Source organism: Microtus ochrogaster, chromosome 6 (genome assembly GCF_000317375.1).
Source record: "Microtus ochrogaster isolate Prairie Vole_2 chromosome 6, MicOch1.0, whole genome shotgun sequence".
NCBI lineage: Eukaryota > Metazoa > Chordata > Mammalia > Rodentia > Cricetidae > Microtus > Microtus ochrogaster.
In genome coordinates, this window is record NC_022013.1 from 19232083 (window position 1) to 19256837 (window position 24755).

Genomic DNA, 24755 nt, shown 5'->3' on the forward strand with positions numbered 1-24755 from the left:
CTGGCTTTGGGGGAGCCTAGGCAGTTTGGATGCTCACTTCACACGTTCTTCCTTTACAGGGACAGAATAGGATGGCAGGGATCCTGGAGCTGACAGTCTCCTCCTCCTTCCCGACATATGTCATTTGCACTTTTGAAGTCACAGTGGTTGTGATTGTTGGCATAAAACTCTCACAAGACTGAGCCCATTAACACGGCGGGGAAGGTTCGTGAGGCTTCTCCCTTCTCTGAGGATAAAATAGTAGAGGAAGCCTCCATTTCTGGGGTATAGATTCCCATACTTCCACAGGTAAACCCACTCACTAAGCCCCGCTTGTGCGGAATTGTTTCTTTGGTCTGTTGTTGCCCTCTCTACCGGGAATTAATAGAAACAGACTCTCTGCCAGTCAACACAGAAAATCTAAACCAGCCAACAAAGTCATCAGGAAAGAGGCACCCAGAGGGCTTCCAAGGAACCCCTCTGCTCCACCCTGTCTCCATCACTCCACAAAGATAGGATCTTTACCCATCATGCACATGGGGAGCCAAGTCAAGGAATTCATTTGCGTGACCTTCTGCCCTCTCGCTGCTGAGTTCTCTGGCTGACGGCAAAGTTCAAGTCTAAACAGGTGGTACTAGAAAGGGGATGTCTGTCCAACTCCCGTACTGGAGACCAGGAAACGTCACACTAGGGGGTTTATAAAAGAAGAAAAGTAAAGTTCACACTGTCAAAAACCCAGACTTCCCAATGCAGAGCTTTGTGCTGGGAACAAAACAGCGGCATCAAGTTATCATCACATCTCAGTTATTAAACGATGGGGAGGAATTTAAAAACTGACAGACACGAAGCATGCTCATCCTGGCACCCGTGCGGATCAGATAACTCCCTAATTAGGGAGAGGCCCTGTGCTAAAATAAGCTGACTTTCCCTAACGCAGATCAGAGACGGGAAGCCAGGATGCTTTCCACCCCGGAGTGCTGTGCGAAGTCTGCCGGCATCAAGAGCACTCGTCTGAAGTCACCTTACCACAACAGAGCCAGCACGCAAAGCAGGGGCCTCGGCAAGGTGGCTGCTGGCCCCCGAGCCTCAGCATGTGCTGTCCTTCCTCAGTAGTGAGGACAGGGTGAAGTCACTGAAGCCGTAGAAGCTGCCTCCAGCTCCTGGTTACAAACCTGTTCTTCAGCTTCTCCGAAGTCACGTGAAAGTCACCTCCCCGTACACCCTCCACTTTGGGGCTGTCTTGCTTCAATATCCATCTATTAAAATTTTCCAGGCTGATAAAAGTCACAGTCATTTTTTTTCCTTTTGTGGGATAGGGAGGGGGAAAAAAGTCCAATGCACGAGTCTACTTGAAATCATGTTGAATTTTAATCATAGCAAATGTGTTTTAACAGTAGTCGTAAAATGAACATTACCACATATACAAAGGACAAGACACCAGTTTGGCATACAAAAATACCATATATTAAAATCAGTTCATTGGAAAAACTTCAGACTGGCTGAGACACCATCTATAACAGAGAGAGCAAGCAGGAATGCTTTTAAGACATTCAGATTAATAAACAGCAGCTTGATATCCCCTTATGAAGTCAGTATTTGGCAACATTTGGACAAGAATTTCTACACTGCCCTGAAGCTCATTTATCTGTAGGGCAATTTGGCCCTTTAAAAGAAAAGCTCCCCGAATAAATAGTCTCCATGATTATAAAGGAAACATGTCAGGAACTTACAGCTGCAGACCAACACTGACCTCACCATTTGACTGCAGTTATCCGAGACTAGGAAGCCCATGTGTGGAGCTTAAAGAATGGAAACAAGATGGTGGCTATACATTTATCTTCTGTTGGGAGTTTGAGGCGAACCTGTCAAGCTGAAAGCAATTTCCACAGCTCTGACCATCAAGCGAGGACACACAAACAATGGAGAAACACATGGACATAATGAATGGCAGCAGCCAGAATAGAAGCATCACATTCTTCAAACTTCTGTTTCCACAGTAGGACTCAAGTCACAGCAGCCTCGTGGAACTAGGAGTTTCCACAGCAAAGAGGGTGCAGAGCTCACTGGAATGACCAGCTCTCTGCCCAGCACACAGCAGGCTCTGGAATTTTCTACAGCCCTGATAACTCAAGAGCATCAGAGAGGATGACAGGAAGGAAGAGCACTCCTTGGGAACCCCTTAGTCAGGCCCTTTCCCTTTGTCTTCACCTCAGCATCCTGAGCTGAATTTGGTGCTCCACGATGTAACGGTCAGGTTTGATGACGTCAGCCCAGGTAACCGTCTTCAGCTGGCTTCCACTATGGCGGACATACAGTGCCAAATCTTCTTCTGAAGCCATAATCTCATTACAAATTTCTCTCTCTTTTAAAAACAGTATCTCCTTTTCCAGGCACATCTGCCTATCCTCGGGCAGGACTCCTGGGCAGCGGGCTGTGTTTGAGCCCACCTAGACACTCGTATGACAACATCCCACCTTCTCTCACAGTTCATAGATACCAATTTGTCCCCTGAAGGACTTATTTGTCACATCTGTTTCTTTTCTCTTTCTACTCCACATTTCTTTGCCACCGACATATCTAACCATTTTCTACTGGATTATCAAAAAGCAAATGCTTAAATTAAAGACAGAACAGTCCCATTAGAAAGCTCCTGTTAGAATAGCACAGTGAACAGCTGGCCAGGAAGATGATAGGAGACTGTCCTGTGGGCTGCAGCCCTCCCTAGTAATCCTGGAAAGATGCAGACTGTGACTATAAAGAACAAAGGGATAGCCCTGCTGGTGGGGGTCTCAGGAGGTCTCAGTGATGTCCTAATAACTGATTGTCCCTGAAAACATAACACGAATATTAAAAAACCCAAAACTTTCTTACATTAAAATCCAGATAATTACATCAGCATTTTCAAGCACCACTACAGGGTGAGAGCCACACATGGGAACACCCCAGGCAGTGAGTACAGAAAAAATCAAAAGACCGTGCAGAGCAAGCAAGGAAGCATGCAGAGAAACTGAGTCACACTGGAGGAGTTCGGAGATAGTGGTTTACAATCTTGACACATAACAGGGATTAAAAAAGAAAAAAAGACAAGCTTTTTACAAGTCAGAATTAAAAGATTAAATGCCTCATCTGCTCAGCGCCTCAGTCATAATTGGCTTTCCAGTGATGTTGTGGGATTACCCACCTCTGTACATATGGAGCAGTCTTAAGACACTCCCCAAGACGGTTGGTTTGACACAGTATATGGAGATCATAGCAGCTGTTTAAAGATTAACATATAAATTCAGAATTTTGTGATCCATGAATGAAAAAAATAGTATTGATAATTTTTTCTATGTTATTTTTACCTCCAATTATAGCTAAAGTGTGTGTGTGTGTGTGTGTGTGTGTGTGTGTGTGTGTGTATAGTAGGGTATATAGTAAGTCAATTGTGTCAGAAAAAAATGGCTTGAATTTCCACTTATTTTTCAAGAGTTTCAGGTTGAAAAAGATCTAGCAACTATCTCCTTCAAATAAACACCTTGAGTAAAGTATGCCCTGTGTCTCATTGTTGCCTGTAGCTTCTGTCTGGGTGAGGATCGCCTTGCATGTTTCACCGAGTGTGGCGGAGATGTCAAGAAGCAACTTCTTCATGGAGGTTCAGGGTGTGGGCTGGAAGCCTGGTGTAGTTATAAAAGCCTGCCTGGTCCACAGCATCATTCTTTTAACACAGAGCACTGTAGTTGTGTGGGTCTAACCCATAGCATACAGATACCCTCTGCCCTCCTAATTTCCAACAGACTTAAGAAAATACCATTCGGCCAACAGTAGATACAAAAAGATGAGCCCCAAGGGGTCGTCTTCCCTACCAAATGCTGCAGCACTAGAAACCCAGCCCAAACCTGCTGCACCGAAGCAAACACACTTGGTTTCACACATTGGGAGAGCAATGAAGAGGCAGGCTAGGCAATTTCGACACAACACGAATTTTCTGACGAAGGCACGGGAACACTTTAAGTCAAATATAAGCATGAATAAAGTCTAGCCTATCAGCCACAGTCTGATCTTTACACAGAAGCATGTATCTCAAGCTCAATTTTCTGCTCCCCTTACTCACTTAAAAGCCATTCTACAGAGCAGCTGTAGTAACCTTCCAGTTTCTAAATTCCACTGGGCCATGTTTGTTTTCCTTTTTAACTATGAAAAATATAAAAGTGCCTTTGTGCAAAGTTTCAAACCTTCTAATGACAACTAAATTTAAAAAGAGAGACACTGAGACAATGTCACTTCTCAGCCTAAAAATAGTGCCTCCATTTTAGCCTGGCATCCAGAAAATTACACCCACATATGGCCACACCAAATACAATGACAAACTGGCTGACTTCAAGGACAATCACAAACACCCTGAACGCTACAAAGCATGCTTGCTCTTGGATTTCCCACCTCACTGATACGGTGATGAAGTCGGGAAAGAGATCAGAAGGGAACAGGGATTTCCTCAGACTCTTATTTATTTGATTTTCTGTAACATTGACTCCTTTTGTCCACGAGACCCTAAACACAGTTTCAGAAAACAGGTCATGCACAACTTGCAAGTCAAAAATGTTACAGCTACGATCTAGCTAGGAACTCTGGGCAGCAGAGTCACATGCAGCTAATGGTCCCAGAAAAGGGGCTTCATAAAGCCTGATTTAAGCTTCACTGCTCATTCCTTGGTCCTAAGTATCTAAAAAATAACCCCAAATGACAATGGGTGAGATTTTATTATCTCGCTCAGCCCCCAGAACTCATAAACTTCTCTAAACTTGAAAAGGAATTTCCTTCGGAAACTGCACACTCTCTCTTGGTTTTGCTGCTACTTTGTAAGCCTTTGGATGTCATCATGGTCAATGTGGTAGCCACAACCATACAGGAATGTTTCATTTTAAGTTACTTAAAATTAAATACCATTTAAATGCCACTTCTTCAGTCATTGCCACTTGGTTGCCCAACAGCCATGGGACTAGTACACAGATTGCAGAGCAATTTCCTCTGTCCAACAGCACTGACCTAGAAAAGTCCGGGAGCTGTAGCAACACCCAGCTGCCACTCCAAGAGGCCCACTCTATGAGTCATGCGAGGGGTGAACTCTAATTATATGTCTAAAGAAGATACCTTAAATTGAAACTCAGAGACAATTTGCCCTTGTCATTACAATTTATGTCCCATGTCATTATACAAAGATTTTCGAAAGACAACATATGAGGTGGCATACTTGGCTCTACTTAACGTAGTAAGCATTCTCTTGCTTATGTCAAGATCATTAATAAAGAGGAAATTCATGCTTCTTATAAGTTACTATTTACACAACATTCATTGTCCTTGGCATATGGGGATAGGGTCCTGGCCAATGTTTGACATTTCTAAATATTTAAATTACACAGTTCAGAAGTTTTCTTTCAATATTCAGATTCATCCCTAAATCAACCCTCCTTTTCTTCCCAGAGAGGAAGTTACCTAAAGAGAAATTAATCTCTAAACAACCCTTAAAGCACTACCTGACAAAGCAAAGGGTATTCATAGACCCTGTGAAGAATCATAGCCTGGCGGAGAAGCTGACGTGCCCAGGGCACAGCAGTGCACAGGTCTCATCCGCTAGCTGCAGAGTTACAACCTGCACACTCTCTCAACTCCCACCCCGCTCCGCCATGAGCTCATCTGCAAGATGAAGTCACTGGAGGCTCCTTTCAGCTGTAACTTCTGTTCTTGCCTCTGACATGTGACTCTAAGCCCTGGTTGCTTGTGTCACATGGGGTAGATAGGTTTTTAATGATGTGGGGAAATTCCAGAAGAAGCTGAGACCTCAAGTATATAGAAACTGTCAGGCTTCTCTCTGTCTCTCTCTGTCTCTCTCTCTCTGTCTCTCTGTCTCTCTCTGTCTCTCTCTCTCTCTGTCTCTCTCTCTCCCCTCTGACACACACACACACACACACACACACACACACACACAAACACACACCTCCTAACAAGCACATATGCAAACGCTAGGCAGAATTCATTTCAACAGTTTTCAATAATGTTTCTTAGAAGCACACATCCACAAGCCCTCACTTGGCTGTTACTGCCAGGCTGGAGGTCAAAAATCTACCAAGGAGCAACTGATTTTGTTTCATTGAAGCTCTAGTGTCTAGTGTGGACTGTTTTTTAAGTAAAATGGACTTTTTACTATACCGCTTTGCTGTGAAAACACAGAACACCATATGCACACACATTATTCTATAAATAGCCCCCTAAACAGCTAGAACCCTATCACACACTGCACTAGGGATCAGCCATTTTCTACTGTAGAAAGGTATGCAGATATCTCTCACCCATTAATTTAAATATGGTTTGTCTTAAAATTGCAAGGGTTGAAGTTCCTTGGAAACATAACATCCTTCATGCAACATCTCTGTCTATGTGTGTTTTCTCCATCCGAGAGAAATCAAAATTAGGTCAGGCATGCATTCCAGCAGCCTGGGAGTTTGAGCAACTGACACTACCCCAACAGTATATTATGTTACGTAATAGAGGACTGTATTTAGATAATATGATACCTAAATTATTAATACCAAATAAATCCTAGATTATTTGTTGTATAATGCCCAATAGCTTACACAATAAAATGGGATTTTAACCTAATTTCTAGTTTGAGCCCTCAAATACATTTTTAAAGGTCTTACAAATGTGAAGGATTTAAAAAACCAGAGCTCGTAATTTGATGGTGAACATTCATGCCAATTGCTAGCTTGCATTCTAGCTAGTATTCTTTAGCAACGCCATCACTTTAGTACACATCTTTGTACTGTTTGGAGACAAAGGCTAGCATGCACATATGCTGCCTCCATCTTAACAAATGGTTCCTGATTTTGCTTTTTAGAGGCCTCCGGTCAATGCTTACCTTTCCATTGCCTTTCCCATCCTTCCCACCATGTCAGGGATTTCAAAGAACAGCAAAGCTTCTTTGACAATACCAATAGCTTCCTAGTTCCAAGAGGACTGTAGAGCCCACAGCTCTTTCTGTATCCACACACAGCAAGGGACAGAGACTGACCCTTTCAGGCTAACTGGTCCTTCCTCACGATTTCACATTTCAAGACAGTTGCGCCCTCACGAGAAACCTGTCCGCTTACATAGGGAACACGAGCTTTTCTTCCTCATGCCACTTCTGTCAGTAGAGACGTTTGGAAACACAGAACAATTTCTTGCTGATTCCAACAAGATGAAATTGCAATTCTAAACAGGTTAACTCTTAAAGGAACATCTTAAAACATGACCACCAAGGACGTTCTGTGAAAATGCTCATCTAGGTGTGGCATTAATTAGCAACACTTGGGGACTTCACACAAAAATCTCCAAACTGGGGGAAATGACGAATTCTCCTGACACAGCACAGCAGCCAGTGGGTGCTGCAGGGGATGTGTGGCAGACTCTCGAAGGAGAAGATCCAGGCACTGGAGAGGAGGCCAGTGTTTCAGAAACGTGGCTTATCCTTGCCCACAGTCTTCCCCCAAGGATTCTTCAGGAAAAACTCAAACATCTGAGGTAAATCAATTTGTACACACAAAATACACACACAGATTCACAATATTTACATTTTAAATTCTTATTTTGCGAGATGGCTTGAGAAAAAATGGCAGAAAGGTTTCCTGGGGAATTAGGCATTTTCCCTTCTCTCCCAGTCCGCCACTCACCCATTGGGCTTCCAGCTCCGCAAACACGGAGCAAGCTCAAGTCACAAAGGAAGAGAAATGAAGGAACATGACAATATCCAACACACTGGAGACACGTGTTCAAACACTTTCTTCAAACAACCAAAACGTCTGTTTTGGATATTTTGATTTGGGTCCCATACAAAATTTATCAAAATGTTACGAAGACCAGGCTGCAGGCACACACACATACTTGCACACCAGCTCTGTGTCTTCACTAGACTGTTTTTCTTTTAATATGAATTTGAGGTTTAATTCTATTTGCCACACACAGCATCTGATTTAGCCTACCATCTACCGTATAGAGAGAGCTCATCACACCCACAGGTACAGTTTCATGTCTAAGTAGAATAGCCTAACTTGGGGAAATAATTTTGGAAAATCATAAATTACAGCCCATCGAATACACAATTATGAGGAAGCATGCACGCATCTTCACAGCTGTCACCATCTCCAAACAGTTCTCCTGGGATCTCGCTGAGACCTCACCCTCTGCTCTTGTCTGCGGGTGAATCAATTGGCCAATCAGAGGCCAGCGCTTGCACCAAATGGTCAGTGTCACCCCCATCTCATCACAGGGATCCCATCACCAACATCTGCTCACCCCTTAAGTTGGTACCCACAAGAGGCATCCCCGTGACAGGCTTCAACCACAGGATATCACAGTGAAGCGCTTGGAGATGCAAGACATGTTGTGTAGCACAATGCCCAGGAGGAAGACCAAGACACAGGCCACCAAGATGACAGTGCACACGCCAGACCACGTGGAACTCTTCACCACACCCCGCCTGTCAGGCTCCTCCTCCACAGCCTCTTGGGGAGCTCCACCCTGCAGGGGCTGCTGTTCTGCAGGAATGGTCACCACGGTGAGGGACTTCTGCTGGCTCCCTGGCAGCAGACGGCAGCCCATGTCTCCTGGCAGGAGCGTGCGCTCCTTAGAGATGGGCAGGGGCAGCATGTAGCACCCATTGCTTGGAAGTTTGATGAAGACTGGGGTGTGCTCAGAAGTGTGCGGTATGGCGATGACGGCCAGGACCTCGGGGTCATCGGGCAGCTGTGATACAGAGAAGCCTGGCGGTAACTTGGTGATGCCACGGCACCAGGGGCACCTTACATCTTTCTGGCTGGTCCTCATCTGCTGGAGGCACACCGAGCAGCAGGTGTGCTTGCAATCCAACAACTTGGGCCTTCGTCGCGGGCTGTAATAATTAAAACAGATCTGACATTCCAGCAGGGAATCCTGGGAGAGCGTCTCCATCGTGGACCAAGAGCCAAAGGGCAGGGCCAGCAAGAAGGTCAAAGAGGTGTTTCTCAAAGGTCACCACTCTGCGCCAGTCTTCTCCCGGAGAGCAGCAAGCTCACAGGCATCTAGCATTCATGCATGTGCTAATTTCTGAGGGAGAAAAATAATGCAAATGAAACTAATTAATCCATTAGAAGAAGTTGAAATGTGGATTAGTTAAAACACACTATTATTCAAAAGTCTTGACTCTGGGTCAAATTTTAAATAATCACCACTGGGACTGTAGGCTTCCTGCACTGCCTGGTGAGAAATCAGTAGATTACTTTTCTCTGTCTCCCTTGAAGAATTCACAGTCAGATAGTGGCAACTTTATAGACCAGGTGCTCTGTGTAAGCATAGCCCACTTGTTTTATGACCATTCCTTTCTTAATTATATCTTTACATATTGTTATTTACATTGTCACATAATACTCCCACAAATGTGTGGGACACAAGGTGATGTTCCAAAACATGCTCACATTGTGTAATGGCCAAATCAGGGGAATTAACATATCCTATTACCTCAATATTTACTGCTGATTTCAATGTTTTTGTTATTATCTGTGATACACACACACACACACACACACACACACACACACACACACACACACACACGAAAATGCAAGGCACATGTCAGGAATTCCCTTAGCTTCTCTCCAAACTATTGGTTGAGGTAGGCTCTCTCCACTGAATACCCAGCTTGCCCATCAGCCAGCCTAGCCAGCTTATTTACCCAAGGGCTCCCTGTCTCTTTCCCCTGAGGAAGCAACCACACCTAGCAGGCATTCTCGCCTGGGTGCTAGGGAGCCCAAACTCTGGTCCTCAGGCTTCCATGGCTAGTAAATTATCTCCCAGCATCATTTCCCTTTTGCTGGCTTCATTGTGACAGCTTCAGGCAGGCAGACAAATGTGCTCCTTCTCAGAGGTGATTGAAACAGCCCCACAGGCAGGAGCACACAAACCCATCTCTTTATCTCTTCCTCCAAACACCTTTAGTGAGATCATTCTTATCAATTAGCTTTAAAAGAGACCAAAGAACAAGAGGATAAGCCAGCTGCAACAAAAGCAGAGCAGCAACCAACCGAAAGGAGTGCAGGCAAGGGCCAACTCCACAGAGAAATCACCAGTCGGTTCTTTTCAATTCCATGGTTATTCAGGCTCGCCTGATTGAAAGCTTATACTTTGTGAGATTTTCGGCAGTGCAGGGAATGAACCCAGGACTTCACATGTGCTAGGAATGTACTCGACTGTGGAGCGATGCTGCCCAGCTCCTAAAAGCAAATTCAACTCATTTATCACAAACATTAGTGAAGAACTAACAGAAACTTTATATCTGAGGGGAAGAGTGTACAGACCGCCCAGGTATCAAGGGGAGACATAGATACTTATTGAAATTGAAATAGGTTTGAGGGTTGCCTCAGGTTTGCAACAAAGGCTCCCCAGGTCTGTTTCCAGTCTAAAGCGCCCGCCCATATGCTCTCTGCTTCTTTTTATGAGTCATGATTCTGAAAAAAAACTGTTTGCCATGAACTTTTATATTTCTAATTTAATTTCCTTTGTGAAATTAAATTAATCACCCTCTTTGATATATACATGGTTAAAATAAAAAGTTTAAATGCTCAAAGAAGCAACACAGTTTGAACACCAACAGTATATTTTGTACCAAAGAGCTGACTCAGAGGGTAAAAGTGCTTGCCTGCCTGGCAGCCTCACTTCAGATTCCCACACCCATGAGAAATCTCAGAAGCTGGAACTGGCAGTCACATCTGTAATACCAGCTTCCCAATCTGTAGGGAGATGAGAAGCGGGGATGCAAGTGCCCAGCTCATTGGGCAGCTAGCACAGTAGCGGAAACACAAGAGACCTTGCCTCAAACAAGACGGGAGGAGGGCACCACAGATGTGTAATACAAATTAAATTAATCACTGGTAAAGTTCAGTGCTTAAAAGAGAAACATTTTTGTGTGTTAAAAGCACCTATTTTAATATTTTATTGAAACTGAAATTAATAATACATCATTCAGAAATGCCATTTCAGAGTCAACTATATCTCCAATCACTAATCTGAGTGGTCTGTCATGTACGTGGTAGATAAGTGTCTATTATGTGGCATATAAGCATATATGTGTGCTCACATGCAGTTAGAAGTCACAGGACAACCTCAAGTGTCAATAGCCACTGTCTGCTTTTGTTTTGAGACAGCATCTCTTATTGGCCCAGAACTTCACCAACAGTCTAGACATAGCTGGGCAGGAAGCCCTCCTGTCAGCAAGCTACAGGGGGCCTGCCCTTCACCCCACATCAGTTCCATTGCTGGGACTACAAGTGCATTCCACTACACCCAACTTTTTAGATTAGTCTTTGTAGCTAAGAATTAGGGTCTGCCTACAGAGAGCCCCAAATTAGAGCTCAGAGTTCTGACTACTTATGCTTTGTTTCACCGTGTCAGTAAGACTGGAGGAGTTGAGGATGTTAGTGGACAATCTGAACTATAGAGAAGACTATGCATGCAGAGCAGAAGGCTGGGCAGGCTGTTTCCTGCTAAGAAAACAGTATGAGCCAAGGAAACACTGCAGCCATGGTCTAGTTACTCTTCCACCTTCCACATCAGTTAGAGGGTTGGGTCTAATACTACAGAGACTGACAGGTGTCTTCTAAGAGAATTCTACAGTGTTTGCTCTTCCTTTATGTTTGTTCTTTGACAAAGACACCTTCAAAAGAAATAAAACAGTAGCTGAGCACTAGGATGCTTCCCAACATGCCTTGGGCCCTCGTTGGATGCCTAGCACGATCAACAGATAAATGAAGAAAATAAATGAGGAAATAGCACGGTAACATAGTGAAGCTCCATGTTATTCCCAATAGGGCAAAGATGAAATAAGTAAGTCCTTCTTAGAAAGCCTGTGCTCTGAGTTCTCGTCCATAGTATAGGACAGCAGATCCCACAGGGAAGGAAGACAGCACCAGCTATAGACTGAGGGCTGTGGATAATACCAGGCATTTGGTTTTATAGTAGGCAATGGAAAAACACCAAAATGTTTGAGAGTAAGATTGATCCATCTGGGTCAGGTTGGAAGGACCCATGAGCAGATTGCCATGTAAGACAGAGAGGAGCCGTGGCCTGGACAACCGCCTTGTTAGAGAGGAGCCGAGGCCTGGACAACCGCCATGTTAGACAGAGAGGAGCCGTGGCCTGGACAACCGCCATGTTAGACAGAGAGGAGCCGTGTCACATTAGACAGAGAGGAGTCGTGGCCTGGACAACTGTCACACTAGATGGACTATCATTAGATAGTTATAGGATATTAGTTTGACAGAGGGGGAAAGGAATTAACTTTAGAGCTAAAGCTAACCTAAGATAAGGCAATTAGCTTCTGGAGGACCAGCAGTGTCCCTCCCTGTCCATACCACTACAGTCCTAACTGGTCAATCAGTTTTTACAGACAGGGCTTCTTCGTAGGAGATCTCACTCACATAGAGTAGAGCTGGGCAATTACTGCAATGAAGAGGTTGCAGAGTCAAGATGTCAAAACAAAGCCTTGTTAAGAGCACGGTGTCACCAAGAGAAGTCGAGATGACATTTGTTTAGGATATATATATATATATATATACTCCACTGCAGGTTCTAGCAAGGTATTTAAACCATACAGGGAAAGTCAATGCCAGACTGAAGGACATAATGATAATCACAGGAGTGTGAACCATGGCTTCAGGAAAGTTATTATGTAGAAATTAGAAAGAGGAAAGTAGGTGCATTGCCGCCATGGAAGATCCCGAACGCAGAAATGAAGACCCTGAAGAGGTGGCATAGTCTCCCCTTCGCCCTATGCAAGGTTACTTACTCTTCCTATGGCTCACCTCCTAAAGAAAAGCCACACCTAAATGATTATGATGCTCACTGTTGAATAACCTTTCTATAAGTCTGTAAAACCCATAACACGGTGAGCTTCCAGTCACATCAGAGCAGGACACTGTCCTCACTGTCTAATCTCCTCGTTGACTTTTAATTTTAATTGCGTCAATTACTGTGAAGTGGACTTTGCAAAAGTGATGTTTGCTTAAGGAACTACAGGAAGAAGCCCTAGGAGGTTGATGGAAGCTCACACAAAAGAGGGAGACACGTGTCCTTAACAAGGAAGACCTTGGGGTCTTCTTGCCTTCCTTCTTGCGCCTTGTCTTCCTCTTTTTCCCCTCTCTGTAAAAAACCCTTCCAGCACCTTTGATGATGCAGCATCTTCTCAAGATGCCTGACTCTGAATAAAACTGACTGCTTTCCTTCCCAGATCTTTGTTTACTGAGCTTGTGAGCAGCTAGATGTGGGTCCAGCGACTCTTCTGCTAATGCTCTACCCAGGATAATTTATATATTTTTCTTAAACCAGAACCAAAACTCCCCAAGGTGTGCTGACGAATCACAGTCCTAGCTACTCTTAGTGTTAACTTCACTGACAGAGATCAAACCGAAGCCTGACCCACTGATGTGAATGTGCACACAGGGAAGGCTTGGATACTTTGAGCTATGGTAGCATAAAAAAAAAATCACAGAAAAATATTAAAATGATAGAATCCTGAGGCTTTCTGAGAAATATTTCCTTACCCTTGCTGTAAATGTAGCTGGAGACGAATGTTTCGTGGCACCAATATCAAAGTTGTCAGTTTCCTGCTCTCCATGTTCTTTAGATCGTGTGCTAAGTAATAGCAGGGGAACAGTCTGCTGAGGGTAAAGTATGGTAGACTTGGTCTCTCTAGCTCTCTCCGATAAAATCCTCTCTGTCTCTTATCACCTCAGACTGTGACACCAGGGAAGTCACTTAACTTTTCTTATCCTGTGATCTCATCAGTCAAGCAGAGAAGGTGGCATTCTGGCTGAAGGTCAAGCGAGTTCACCTCTCTGCTCAGAGAGGAAGAGCAGGGAATTTGCCCAGGGAAAATGCCCAGAGGCACTTCCTGGTTATCAGAGGACTGCCATTTTGAACAGCGTGCTAGAGAAAATGCAAGCATTCTTCCTGGTTCCGCTCCAAGGCCTGCAGCACCATCATTTTTCAATAAAGTCAACCTGCAATTTGATTTATGAATTTATGCTCAGAGAAATGCTCACTTAATTTGTGTTAAGTTTCCTTAAAATTAGATTATACTACTCAATTTCCAACTCCATCCAAATAAGTTCCACAGAGGCAGAGTGGGAGCACAATTCTTGTTTTTAATGCTACAACCCTGAAAGCCTCTTTGACAGTGGCATGTCTAATTGATACCCTGCTTGGTTCTGCACTCAGCCAACCCGTATGGCGTCACAGCCTCTTTTCTGGACTCTAATTAGTGATGGCGGTGATGAGTTAGGTGGAAAGAGGAGAATCCACGAGGCGGTGCCCTGAACCTGAGGGCGACACACTCTTCCTCCTTTGTCGCGAACATAGAAGCAAACCAGCATCCAAGACAGGGAGCAGGAGCTCTGCCCGCTCAGGCTGGAGGAGACGTTCAAAGGTCTTGTCAAGTGTGCTATACAAATACGCACACTGCACACTGGCAACTGCCTTGAGAATCTGTGTTTGGCACTGCCTTCTTTGAGAGCAAGATTGGATACTCAAATAAAATACTCATTAAATTTTAAAAGGAACGAGAGTACTTTGGTAGAATGCACAAGAACAAGTATAGGCTAAAATATATTGGACCAATTTTTAAAAATGTCACTGCAATTTATTTCTTCAAAGAACATAAAGTAGAGATCAAAGAGGAAAAGAGACCACACAATGAGGAGCAGTGGCCAGGCAAGATGTTTCCAGAACATCAAGACAGACTTCTGTTCAAGCCTAACCTCATAAAACAGTGCCTGGTTACACACACAGTATCTTGTCTACACTATGCAGATTGACCAATACCTTCATTGCATATTAATTACATTAGCTTTAGAAAACTTTGGTATCAGGGATCCGGAACAATTTTATATTATTGGCAGATTTATAAAATAAGATTTTTTTTTGGGGGGGGGGATATGTGATCTGTACATGTTTATAAAATACAGGTGTGGTAATATATTTGAATAAGTTAAGTGAGAGGTGAAATAGCAAAGGTCTGTAACAGGGAACTTTGGCAATTCTAATAGCTTTGTATAAATCCAGGCACATGAACCCGCACATAAGTAGGATGTGACGAACTAAACAACCCAGGTCGGCTTACTCCATTCACAGTTAGACGTTCCTTGGCCACAGGGCAAATCAGGAGGCCTCTGTGGAACCACAGCGTGATACTAGTTACATCCACCCAATCTATACTTAGCACAATTGGCATTTTACAAGGACTTAAATTTAATGGTAGCATTGAAAGAAATCTCAAAGATTAAACTCCACACTATGTTGCTTTTCTTCTTTCCTACTGAAAAAGCTTATCTCTCTGAGGTAGCCTAGCTACATGATGCCTGAGGGAGATATTTGAAATGAGATTGGGTAAAATAAGTATCATTGCATTTTACCTGGCTAGGCCACTAACTTCTACTGTATCATAGCCAATGCCCCAATCAGTGTACAGAATGGAAATGGCCCGGTAATGTCCTTGATTTCTCGTTTTCTTGCAGCAGGGAGAAATCCTTCCAGGACAAGGACCCTTCATCTATCAACAGTCTACTTGGTCCAACCACGGCCAATGCTTTAACGGAGTGAGGCAGTGGGTCCTGGATATTGACAAAGTTCAATCGAAGCTTCCACTGGCATAAGCTCCAATCTTTGTACCATTTACCCCTTGGAACATTCTGAGTTTCTATACATGATGAAGTCCACAGTCTAGAGAGTACAGTGATGGAAAATGGGGTGGAATGCCGGTAACAGGGGCAGGGAGGGTGTGGTAGAATTCCAGTGGTTGAACAGGAAGAGAAAACGACAGAGCAGCTGTGAGGCTTACTGCCCCCAGTGACCTTCCTCCAGCAAGCTCCACCTCCTGAAGTTTACCCACCTTGCTTACTGGCCTGGCCACAGCCTAGTTACCTGTCTCCCTGTATACGGCATGGAACCAAGAACGTGCTGTGCCTAGGGGCCCTGAAATAGTACATGATGAGCCTCTCACTGAAACACCTAACCTATCAAGCAGCCATGACTGCCAGAGGTGATTTGACTCAACCTGATTTGCATTCTGTAAAAGTCAAGTTAGCAAAAGAAAAACGCATTGGATCTAGCCATAGTTTATTACAGCTTACTACAAAGTATACTGTAAGCTAGATACCTAGCCACTAGAGCAAAATTCAGCATTACACAAGTTACAGTGGTCAATGATTTTGACTATCTATCCAACAATTAATACCATTTGGAACAGAAGATATAATTTATTTTAGATATAATTCTACTCTTAAAAATGCCATGCTACCTTAGGAAAACTGCCTCTGGACTAGATGGTACCCTACCTTGTAGTAAAAGCACTGTATGGCATATGGCTGGAAATCCAACAGCATAGCAGTCTTCCATATTGCTTGTTCATTCCATGTCTTTTATACCCAGCAATAATTCAGGAAGATTATGTTGGTGACCTTCAAAGAATGCATATATATGTAAGATGGGAAGTGGCATCTAAGCTGTTTATGAGGCCTACATTAGAAGTTGTTATGGGATGCCCCAGGAGCTCACAATGACAGTGTTGTTCCCTAGCTGGTAGTACTACTTTGCTGGACTGTGGAGCCTTTAGGAGGCAGGCTTGGTTCTCAGAAGGTTACTGGGGGCAGGCTTTTCCAAGTTTCTGTCTGCTTTCTGGTCTGTTTTGAGAAGCTGTTACAGAAGGGACACCACTATGAACTCCACCATGCCCCTCCTGCAAGCATGGCCTGAGATCTCGCGAATCTGGAGCCAAAACAAACCTTCCTCCCTGAAGTTGCTTCTGTCAGATACTGTGACCACGGCCAAGAACGCATCCAGCTGGGGTCCAGAAACTATGACAAACTTTTAATATTTGCTTAGTGCCTGGATCAAGGAAGACATTCCTGTGACCCCAACTTGTGACCCAAGTAATTCAAACCATCCTTGAAAAGAAGAGGCTGCATAACCATGGGATCCTGCAGGAGGCCAAGGTTACACGTGGCATTCACCCACCATCCTGTCCGGTATATATTTACCCATCACTCTACACTGTCTTTGTTTGTTATACATCCTAGTGACAGGCACGGAGACGTTGCTGATGGTGCAAAATAGCTAGAGAATAGCTATAAAAGACTGCCGGGGAAGCCCCGGAGTCCTAGCGGGAAGGGTGATAGAAGATTCTGGCCCCAGAACAAATGAAAAACAATCAACTCCATCAAGTAACCAATGAGTCTGGCAAATGGGTAAAGTCAGTGAGATGAGAACAAAGGTCAGCGTTACCAAGGATTCGCACACCCCTGTAACAAGGCAGTCCGCACAAGGAAACAGATGCACACTGAGGACCATGCCAAGCATCCTTCAAGGCACCGGGGACACTATGGCAAACAAATGTCCTGCCTGCTTTCAGCCTGTATGTGAATCCTGAAGAGAAGAGCCATGCTCCCAGAAGCACAGGACAGAGGACCGGCAGGCACAAAACTGAAGAGACTTTTCTCAACTGTCATGTACGTGTGAGTGACTATACAAGGGGCTAGCTAGACTACTGAAACAGGAACAGGAAGAACCCTGGACCTCAAGAGGCCACTGTGAAGAGCCAGGCAAGTTGGAGGGGTGGACACTGGGGTTTTCTGTATCTCGTTAAGCATTATCCCGGGAAGCAAGGCAGGCTCTGGGCCCACAAACCATGCAGATGCAAGACTTTAAGGCAGAGTGAAGTTGGGGATCGAAGACACCCCAAGGCCAAGGCTGACTCACTGCTGAAGACTGGGGTGCAATGACTTGACAGACAGGAATCATGCATGGGTTGGTGGGGCTTAGCCCCAAAGGCAAGCTCAAGCTCCCAGAGACCAAAGACCTCTCTAGTTACGGACTTTGATAGTCCCTATAATGTGCAGGCCACCCAGAAGTTTTAAAATCCCCAAAATTCTCCATAGGTTCCAGCATCTGGAATGTAGTGCCAACATCTGGAATGCAGTGCCAGTACAATGTACATCCAGCAATGCCAGGATGTGGAGGCAGTCACGGACAAGGAGTAGAGAGTGAGTTCTGCAGTGACCGGCAGAGAACCTCCAATCACGTACAAGGTTCTTTCAAGCCAAGTGTGTGCCTGGGGGTCAGCATCAAAACGAAGCCTTCTTGGAGCATCCCTCATCTGACTAAAAGTGAAACAAAACTGAGAGATCTTTCCATGAATTCCCATTTTAGGGCGATTCCTGCCCCAGGACAGAGGCAAAGGGTAAATAAGTTATCAATCCCTTCGGTTGCATCTCAGGACCCAGCCACCACTGTCGCACTCATTTCCCATCGACGCTTTTAGAAACCCCATTGTCCTTCTCAACCAAGCTCCCTTCATTTTCTTTCCCGTTGTTCCCTGGTGCCGTTTCCTCCATTAAACTAGGTATATAATTTCTTACCCCAGCCAACCCTTCCAGTTACTCACTCACACATCGCTTAGCAAGTTGAATGTCTAAACAAATATTTTTCTCTTGTATTCTTCTTTTTTGCCCGTTTAATTCATAGGCCCCTAACATTGCTCTTAAGATAGGATAGGAAAAAAATTTCCCCTTACCAAAAGCTCTAATAAAACAAGAGCACCGAGGAACTGAATCCCTGCCAGCCTAGCCCCCGTTCTATCTGGAGACATCTGTCCCCAGCCAGCTTATCAGGTGGTCTCCGTGGCAGTTACAGGATGCAAAGTATTTCCATAGCAGTTTTGCATCCCGTTTTGAAAGTAAGAAGGCTCAGAGATGCACCATTACTGCCTTACAGGTACAACACATCAGAATGGTTCCGCAGGTAGGAAATCTTCAGATTAGAGCAAAGAACATTCACAACGTCTGTCACTGGTCTGACATGCTAGTCTGACATATTGGTTAGGGATGGACACCAATATGCAGAGAAGAGAGACCTGGATCACATGATTACGCTGCTGAGAAGTCAGCTGACAGGCCACCTCTAGAATGAAGATCCTGGGGATGCATAATTGCCACAGAGCCCAAGTCCTAAGGTCAGAAAGCTGAGGACAGTGATGGAAAGCCCAGGGACTGGGGGCTGCTGGAGTCAGACCCAGGGTCAGAAGGCTAGAAAGCTCGCCTGGGCCTTTCCATGGAATTCCCGTGCCAGTGAACAAGCGTGCTTTAGTTCTAAGGGAGCAGGGAAGTGAACAAGAACCACATACCTTCTGTGTCTGTTCTCCCTGGCTACAGGATGACTGGATTCCCGGCTGTGCTAGGGAACAGTCTTGCCCACCTAATCAGCCCATTGCTCTCCTCACCCTCTGACACCCATACTGCTTTGGGGTGTCTCACTTTGCAACCTCAGCTGGACTTGAACTCAAAATCACCAGTCTGCCTTAGCTTCCTGAAGGCTGGACATTGGTGTAAGCAATGAGTTACCACACCTGGTTACCCAGCATTCCACTTTACCAAAGATCTGGGTGTTTCTAGATTCAGGCATGTTGACACCTACAGTTTCCCTCATATCAGATAGCCCAACACTAAGAAATACATTAACTGAGAACAATCTAGACTACTGCATAACGTGGGCAGGGATACGGATTCATGATAATTGCATATCAAAGGAAATTCTTTATTTAGTGGTGTTTCACAGAGACATAACGATAAATCGCGCATGACAGGAACACAAAGCCTGCATTGCCTTCCATGGCTGTGGCAGCCATAAGCAGCTGAGACGGTGGAGACAGCCTCGTTAGTCTCAAGTCCACACGGTAGTACAGTGTGGTGGAGTACCACACCATCTCAGCCATCATCCGGTCCCCTCTCACCCCTCTCTGGTCACCTTGTGTCGGCCTCATCTTTCTGGAAATCCCTGACTAATGCACAAGAATATTGTGTAAATGGCCAAAGACACCAAACATTCTTGGACACCAAACATTCATGACAAAAAAAAAAAGAGGCTTTGGGAGTACAGTGAGAACCGAGTAGGGGAAGCTCTGAGTTACAAAACAAACCAGCCCAAGTTGCCTGTGAAGACCCTTTTAATACACACACACACACACACACACACACACACACACACACACACATTTTTAAACTCCTTTAAACTAACTCAAAAAACATTCAGTGTCAACACTGAAAACAAGAGAAAGGTGTAAAGCTGGTGGGTTTTGGGCCTCTCCAAGCCAGCTGCTCCGCAAACCATCCTGAGCATCTTTCCTTTGAATGGAGAACAGAGAGCATTGCTGCAGTCTCCCTGCCTCCCCTCAGCACTCATGATTCATAGCTCGAGTTGAGACTCCCACTGGAGTTGCAGAGTCCCCAGAGGCATTGGCACTGAAATTAAGTACTCGAGGAGGCCGCTGCCAGTTCGCTCACGACTGGCGTTCGCTTCCTTCCAGCTGTAGTAACTCAGTGAGGGTTGATTTTCCATTTAGGCAAAGTAAGAAGGGAAGAAAACATGTACAACCCGCCCCCCCCAAGGTAAATAGTGAACACTGGTGCAAAGCAATGCCATCATCATTAACTAGTCCTTTCCAACCTAACCAGAAGTTCAAAGACCTTGTTTTCTTAGATATATATTAAAATGCAAGCTTGAGACAAAGTTAATTAACAATAAGACACATATATCTAAAGTGTGTGGTTGATGGGTTCTGACAAAAGCCTCACCCCGACCACTGCACCTCCCGCGATATTTCCATCACCCTGCAAGTTTTCCTGTGACTCATCAGCTTCACCCATTCTCCTGCCCTCATCCCTGACTCTTGTAGCCACTTCCCTGCCTCCTACCTTTGCATTTGTGCATAAGTACCAGCTTAGGGGAACGGCAATACCCTGACTGCAAATATCTGTATGTCTATGACACGCCCCCACGTAGCCCTGCCTGCACGCGCACCCTGAGTGTACATTTACTTTATATGGTTTCTGTGTGAGTGTGTCTTTGTACATGGGTATGTGGGTGGCAGTCAGAGGACAACTTGGGGGAGTCAGTTTTCTCCTACCATGTGGCTCCCGAGGCTCAATCTCAAGTCAGAAGGCTCGGCAGCAAGTGCAGTTACCCACGTGAGGCCTCTTGCCGGGTCCATTGTGTACTTGTAGATGGCCTGGCACCATGGCTTTGGATACAAAGTCCTTGTTCACTTCACATTTATATCTCACGCAGTATAAATGTTACTCTCTCACACTAAGCCATAAGAGTAGGAGTGAATCCATCCAGGTGCTCTTAAATAGAAAATACTGGAGGGGCAATGACACCAGGCAGGGGCTGCTGCTCACCCTACCCAGGTGGGGGTGGACGACACCGCCAGGCAGGGGCTGCTGCTCACCCTACCCAGGTGAGGGCAGACAACACCACCAGGCAGAGGCTGCTGCTCACCCTACCCAGATGGGGGGCGGACAACACCACCAGGCAGGGGCTGCTGCTCACCCTACCCAGGTGGGGGTGGACGACACCACCAGGCAGGGGCTGCTGCAGCAGCGCAGCTACAGGGTTTCATGGGGAAGTGCTCTGTAGAAATAGAATAGGAATGATCTGAGTCTCTCTGAGGAAACAGTGTGTTTTTAAGGAAAGGAACCATTCCATATCAAGGATGAGAGGTGAGCTGTGTGCACAGTGCCCACAGGGAGGCGGTCAATGTGGTGGAAAACAGAGGGAGCAGAGCTTTGCAAGGGACGTGCAAAGACAGACATGGTGCCCTGAGTCTTCAAGCTGTCTGCTAACTGAAACCTTAATTTCTATGTGAGATTTAGACAACTACTGGAAAATGGCGTCTGTACTATTGCTCTCCTTAGGTAATATTAAGAGTTCATCAAGGGGATTACTAGACAGACAAGAAACATAACTTCATAATAAGCCTTTTAGAAAAAACAAACATTAATAAAGGAAGAGACTTCTCATGGATATTTTAAGTCTACAGTGATTACGCCCTGAGCATGCTGTTTCTGCCCATCTCTCAGAAGCTGACAGAAGATACCTGCAAGGCTTTCCTGGGGATTACCAGACATCTGTGCCAATCAGAGACAATTGCAGGCTGGAGAACTCCTTCGTCTGCATGTATGGGGCTGTGATTGCAGCAGGAAGAAGGAGAAGCTAGACGCCAGTATCTTGGCTCCTCTGTGTGTTTAGTTTGAGCACTGTAAACAGACTCATGTTCACACATGAATGAAGCCTGCCCATCTGGGACGTGATGCAGACTTGGCATTCGTATGTCAGATAACAGTAGTGTGCACATGCATGCCTGACGTTCACTCATTCTCAGATCTTAGCAGCATAATTCTCAACATTCTGGGAGGCAAAAACTTAAATGTGAGCCTACGATCACTCTACATTTGTATATGTGTATGTTTGTATGTGTATTTATGCATGTATACATATTTGTGTGTGTATATATATATACATATATGTGAGTATATGTTTCTGTACGTGTGGGATAAATTTGCAAGTGTAGGGCCGAGCAGTGTTGACACACCCCTTTACCCCCTTAATCACAGAACTCAGGAGGTAGAAGCAGGCAGATCTCTGTGAGTTTGATGCCAGCCTGATCTACAGAGCTAGTTCCAGGACAGTCAGGACTGTTACACAGAGAAACCCTGTCTTTTAAAAAAAATTTTGCATGTGTATTTGTGTGTGTGTTTGCAAGTGTATTTGTGTGTACATATATGCATGTATGAGTAGTGTGTGTGTGTGTGTGTGTGTGTGTGTGTGTGTGTGTTCTCCATTTCACCATGTGAGTCCCAAGAATCAAACTCAGATTGTCAGGCTTGGTGGCAATCACTTTTCTCACTGAGTCATTTCCCTGGCCTCAATATTCTAAATTTAGTCTGTGTGTGGTATATATGTGTCTCATTATCTAGAGCTATCTTTAGCTCTACATAAAGGCCACATAAAATCAAATTCGTTTTCTTGAAATTAAGACATAATACTCAGCCTCAAACTTACTTCCAGAGTATTTCAGGTTAGTTCAGAGCCTTGGTGGGATTTTAGAAGACCTTCTATTTATTTAGAGTCCATTTTATGCCTGGCCATACACAAAAATATGCTTTCAATAACCAAATAGCAATTGGGTAACAATACACCTGGCTTCTCAGTACGCCACAATATGGCTTTATTACCAACAGATGAGGGAGTTGTGTCAATTAGCTCTCATGTCATGGACACTTAGAACATCATGGCACATTTGTAGCACCACCAAGACACTATCTATAGCAGCAACATGAGCGGACCCACTGCTAAGCAGGCTCCGATCACCACTCTCTGCTTCCTGGGTTTGGACCAAATGTGAGCTGCCACTTCTCCATCCTGCTGCAGTGGATGTACACACACTGCTAACCAGACGTCCTCTCTCTCCATCCTGCTGAAGTGGATGTACACACTGTGAACCAGGCATCCCCTCTCTCCTTGTGTGTGTTTTTTGGTTACTTTGTCACAGCAGTGTGAAAAGCAAGACCCTTGGATGCTGCTCCTCGGGACCTGCCCACCCTGTTGTTTCTGTTTCTTGGGGATGGTACACACGTGTGTGGGTGCATGTACATGTGAAAGTGCACACAGAGGCAACGCCAACATACTTCCCTTTGCTTTTGATTAAAGGCTTCTACTAAAATCCACCAACTTTTGCCAACACAATCAATCTCCTTACAGTAATGTGGTCTCTGACAGCTCCGCAGAGATGCAACTGTAATAGGAGTTAAACAAAAATGCAGATTTAAATAAAGACAGATTTCTCATAAACCATTACTGATGTAGGTCACAGGAATCAGATTAAATTGCTTTATTGAGACAGCTAGTGTATTTCAGAAAATAATTCCCGAATGTTTTCAAGCTATTGAGTAACTTAAAATAAAGCAGGGTCAAATTGAACCTACACGTGAAGAAAGCGGGAGAGAACTGTGCAGGTGGTGTGCTGCGCTCTGCCTTGCTGCCAGGGCTCCACAGGTTACACCCATTTCCTCCAGGAGCCCCTGCCCTCAGAGGACCACCCGAATGTTTGACCTGCGCTTTCCACCTGCCAGAATGTCGGAGAGCACGGAACCTCACTAACACACAGACATGATTTCCTTGGAAGCTGATGGTGCAGCTCACACAGCCCATCTGGTCTTCTTTAGCTTATGAGGAAATGTGCCCAACGAGGCCACACATTTGGAAAATATCGTCTAACCCTGAGCATCAAGTGCATCAAGCACAGAAAGAGACACAGACAGCTAGAGTCATGTTTTTTCTGTCCATAAATCTATCATGGATCCAGGTAACCTCTGCTAATTTTGGCAGCTCTCAAAGTCTCATGGTCATCTATCTGCATAGGGATGATCATAGAAGAGAATATCAAACATACTAAAGATGCCCGCTCCCTGATTTCTGAGAATGATAGCAGACTCTGCTACTTCCCACATCAGCAAACTGTCACTCATTGAGCCAACCTCCATATTAACTACTGATTAAGTACCTGTCAAAGCAACTTAAGGAAGGAAGGGGTTTGCATCGGCTCACATTGTACTGCAGTGGGGAGGCATGGCAGTGGCTGCCAAGGCTGCTGGCCATGCAGTGTGTAAATCAGGAATCAGAGAGTGATGGATGCCTGTACTCAGTTGACTTCTTCCTTTTCCTCTAGCCAGGACTGCAGCACATAGGATGGTACTGTCTACACTCAGGATGACTCTCTTCATCTCGATAGACTCAGTCTAGAAACTCCTTCACAGACATGCGCCTTGTGTGGAAGTGGATGTTTGTGCAGGGGTACACTTGTGTTCTGGTGAGTGTGCACCTTGTATAGGTGTGGATGTTTG

At 44.9% G+C, this 24755-nt stretch overlaps 1 protein-coding gene across 3 annotated transcripts in view; it reads right to left on the reverse strand.

The window, feature by feature from the left end:
• Nucleotides 1–1331: 1331 nt before the first annotated feature.
• Nucleotides 1332–24755, reverse strand: part of Rnf152 (ring finger protein 152) — a 75574-nt gene continuing 52150 nt past the window's right edge. For all 3 annotated transcript variants that reach the window (XM_005348283.3, XM_013346688.2, XM_013346687.2), the window contains one exon: nucleotides 1332–9078. In XM_005348283.3, coding sequence (XP_005348340.1) covers nucleotides 8332–8943 — 612 coding nt within the window. In that variant the 5' untranslated portion in view covers nucleotides 8944–9078 and the 3' untranslated portion in view covers nucleotides 1332–8331. The remainder of the gene's footprint in view (nucleotides 9079–24755) is intronic.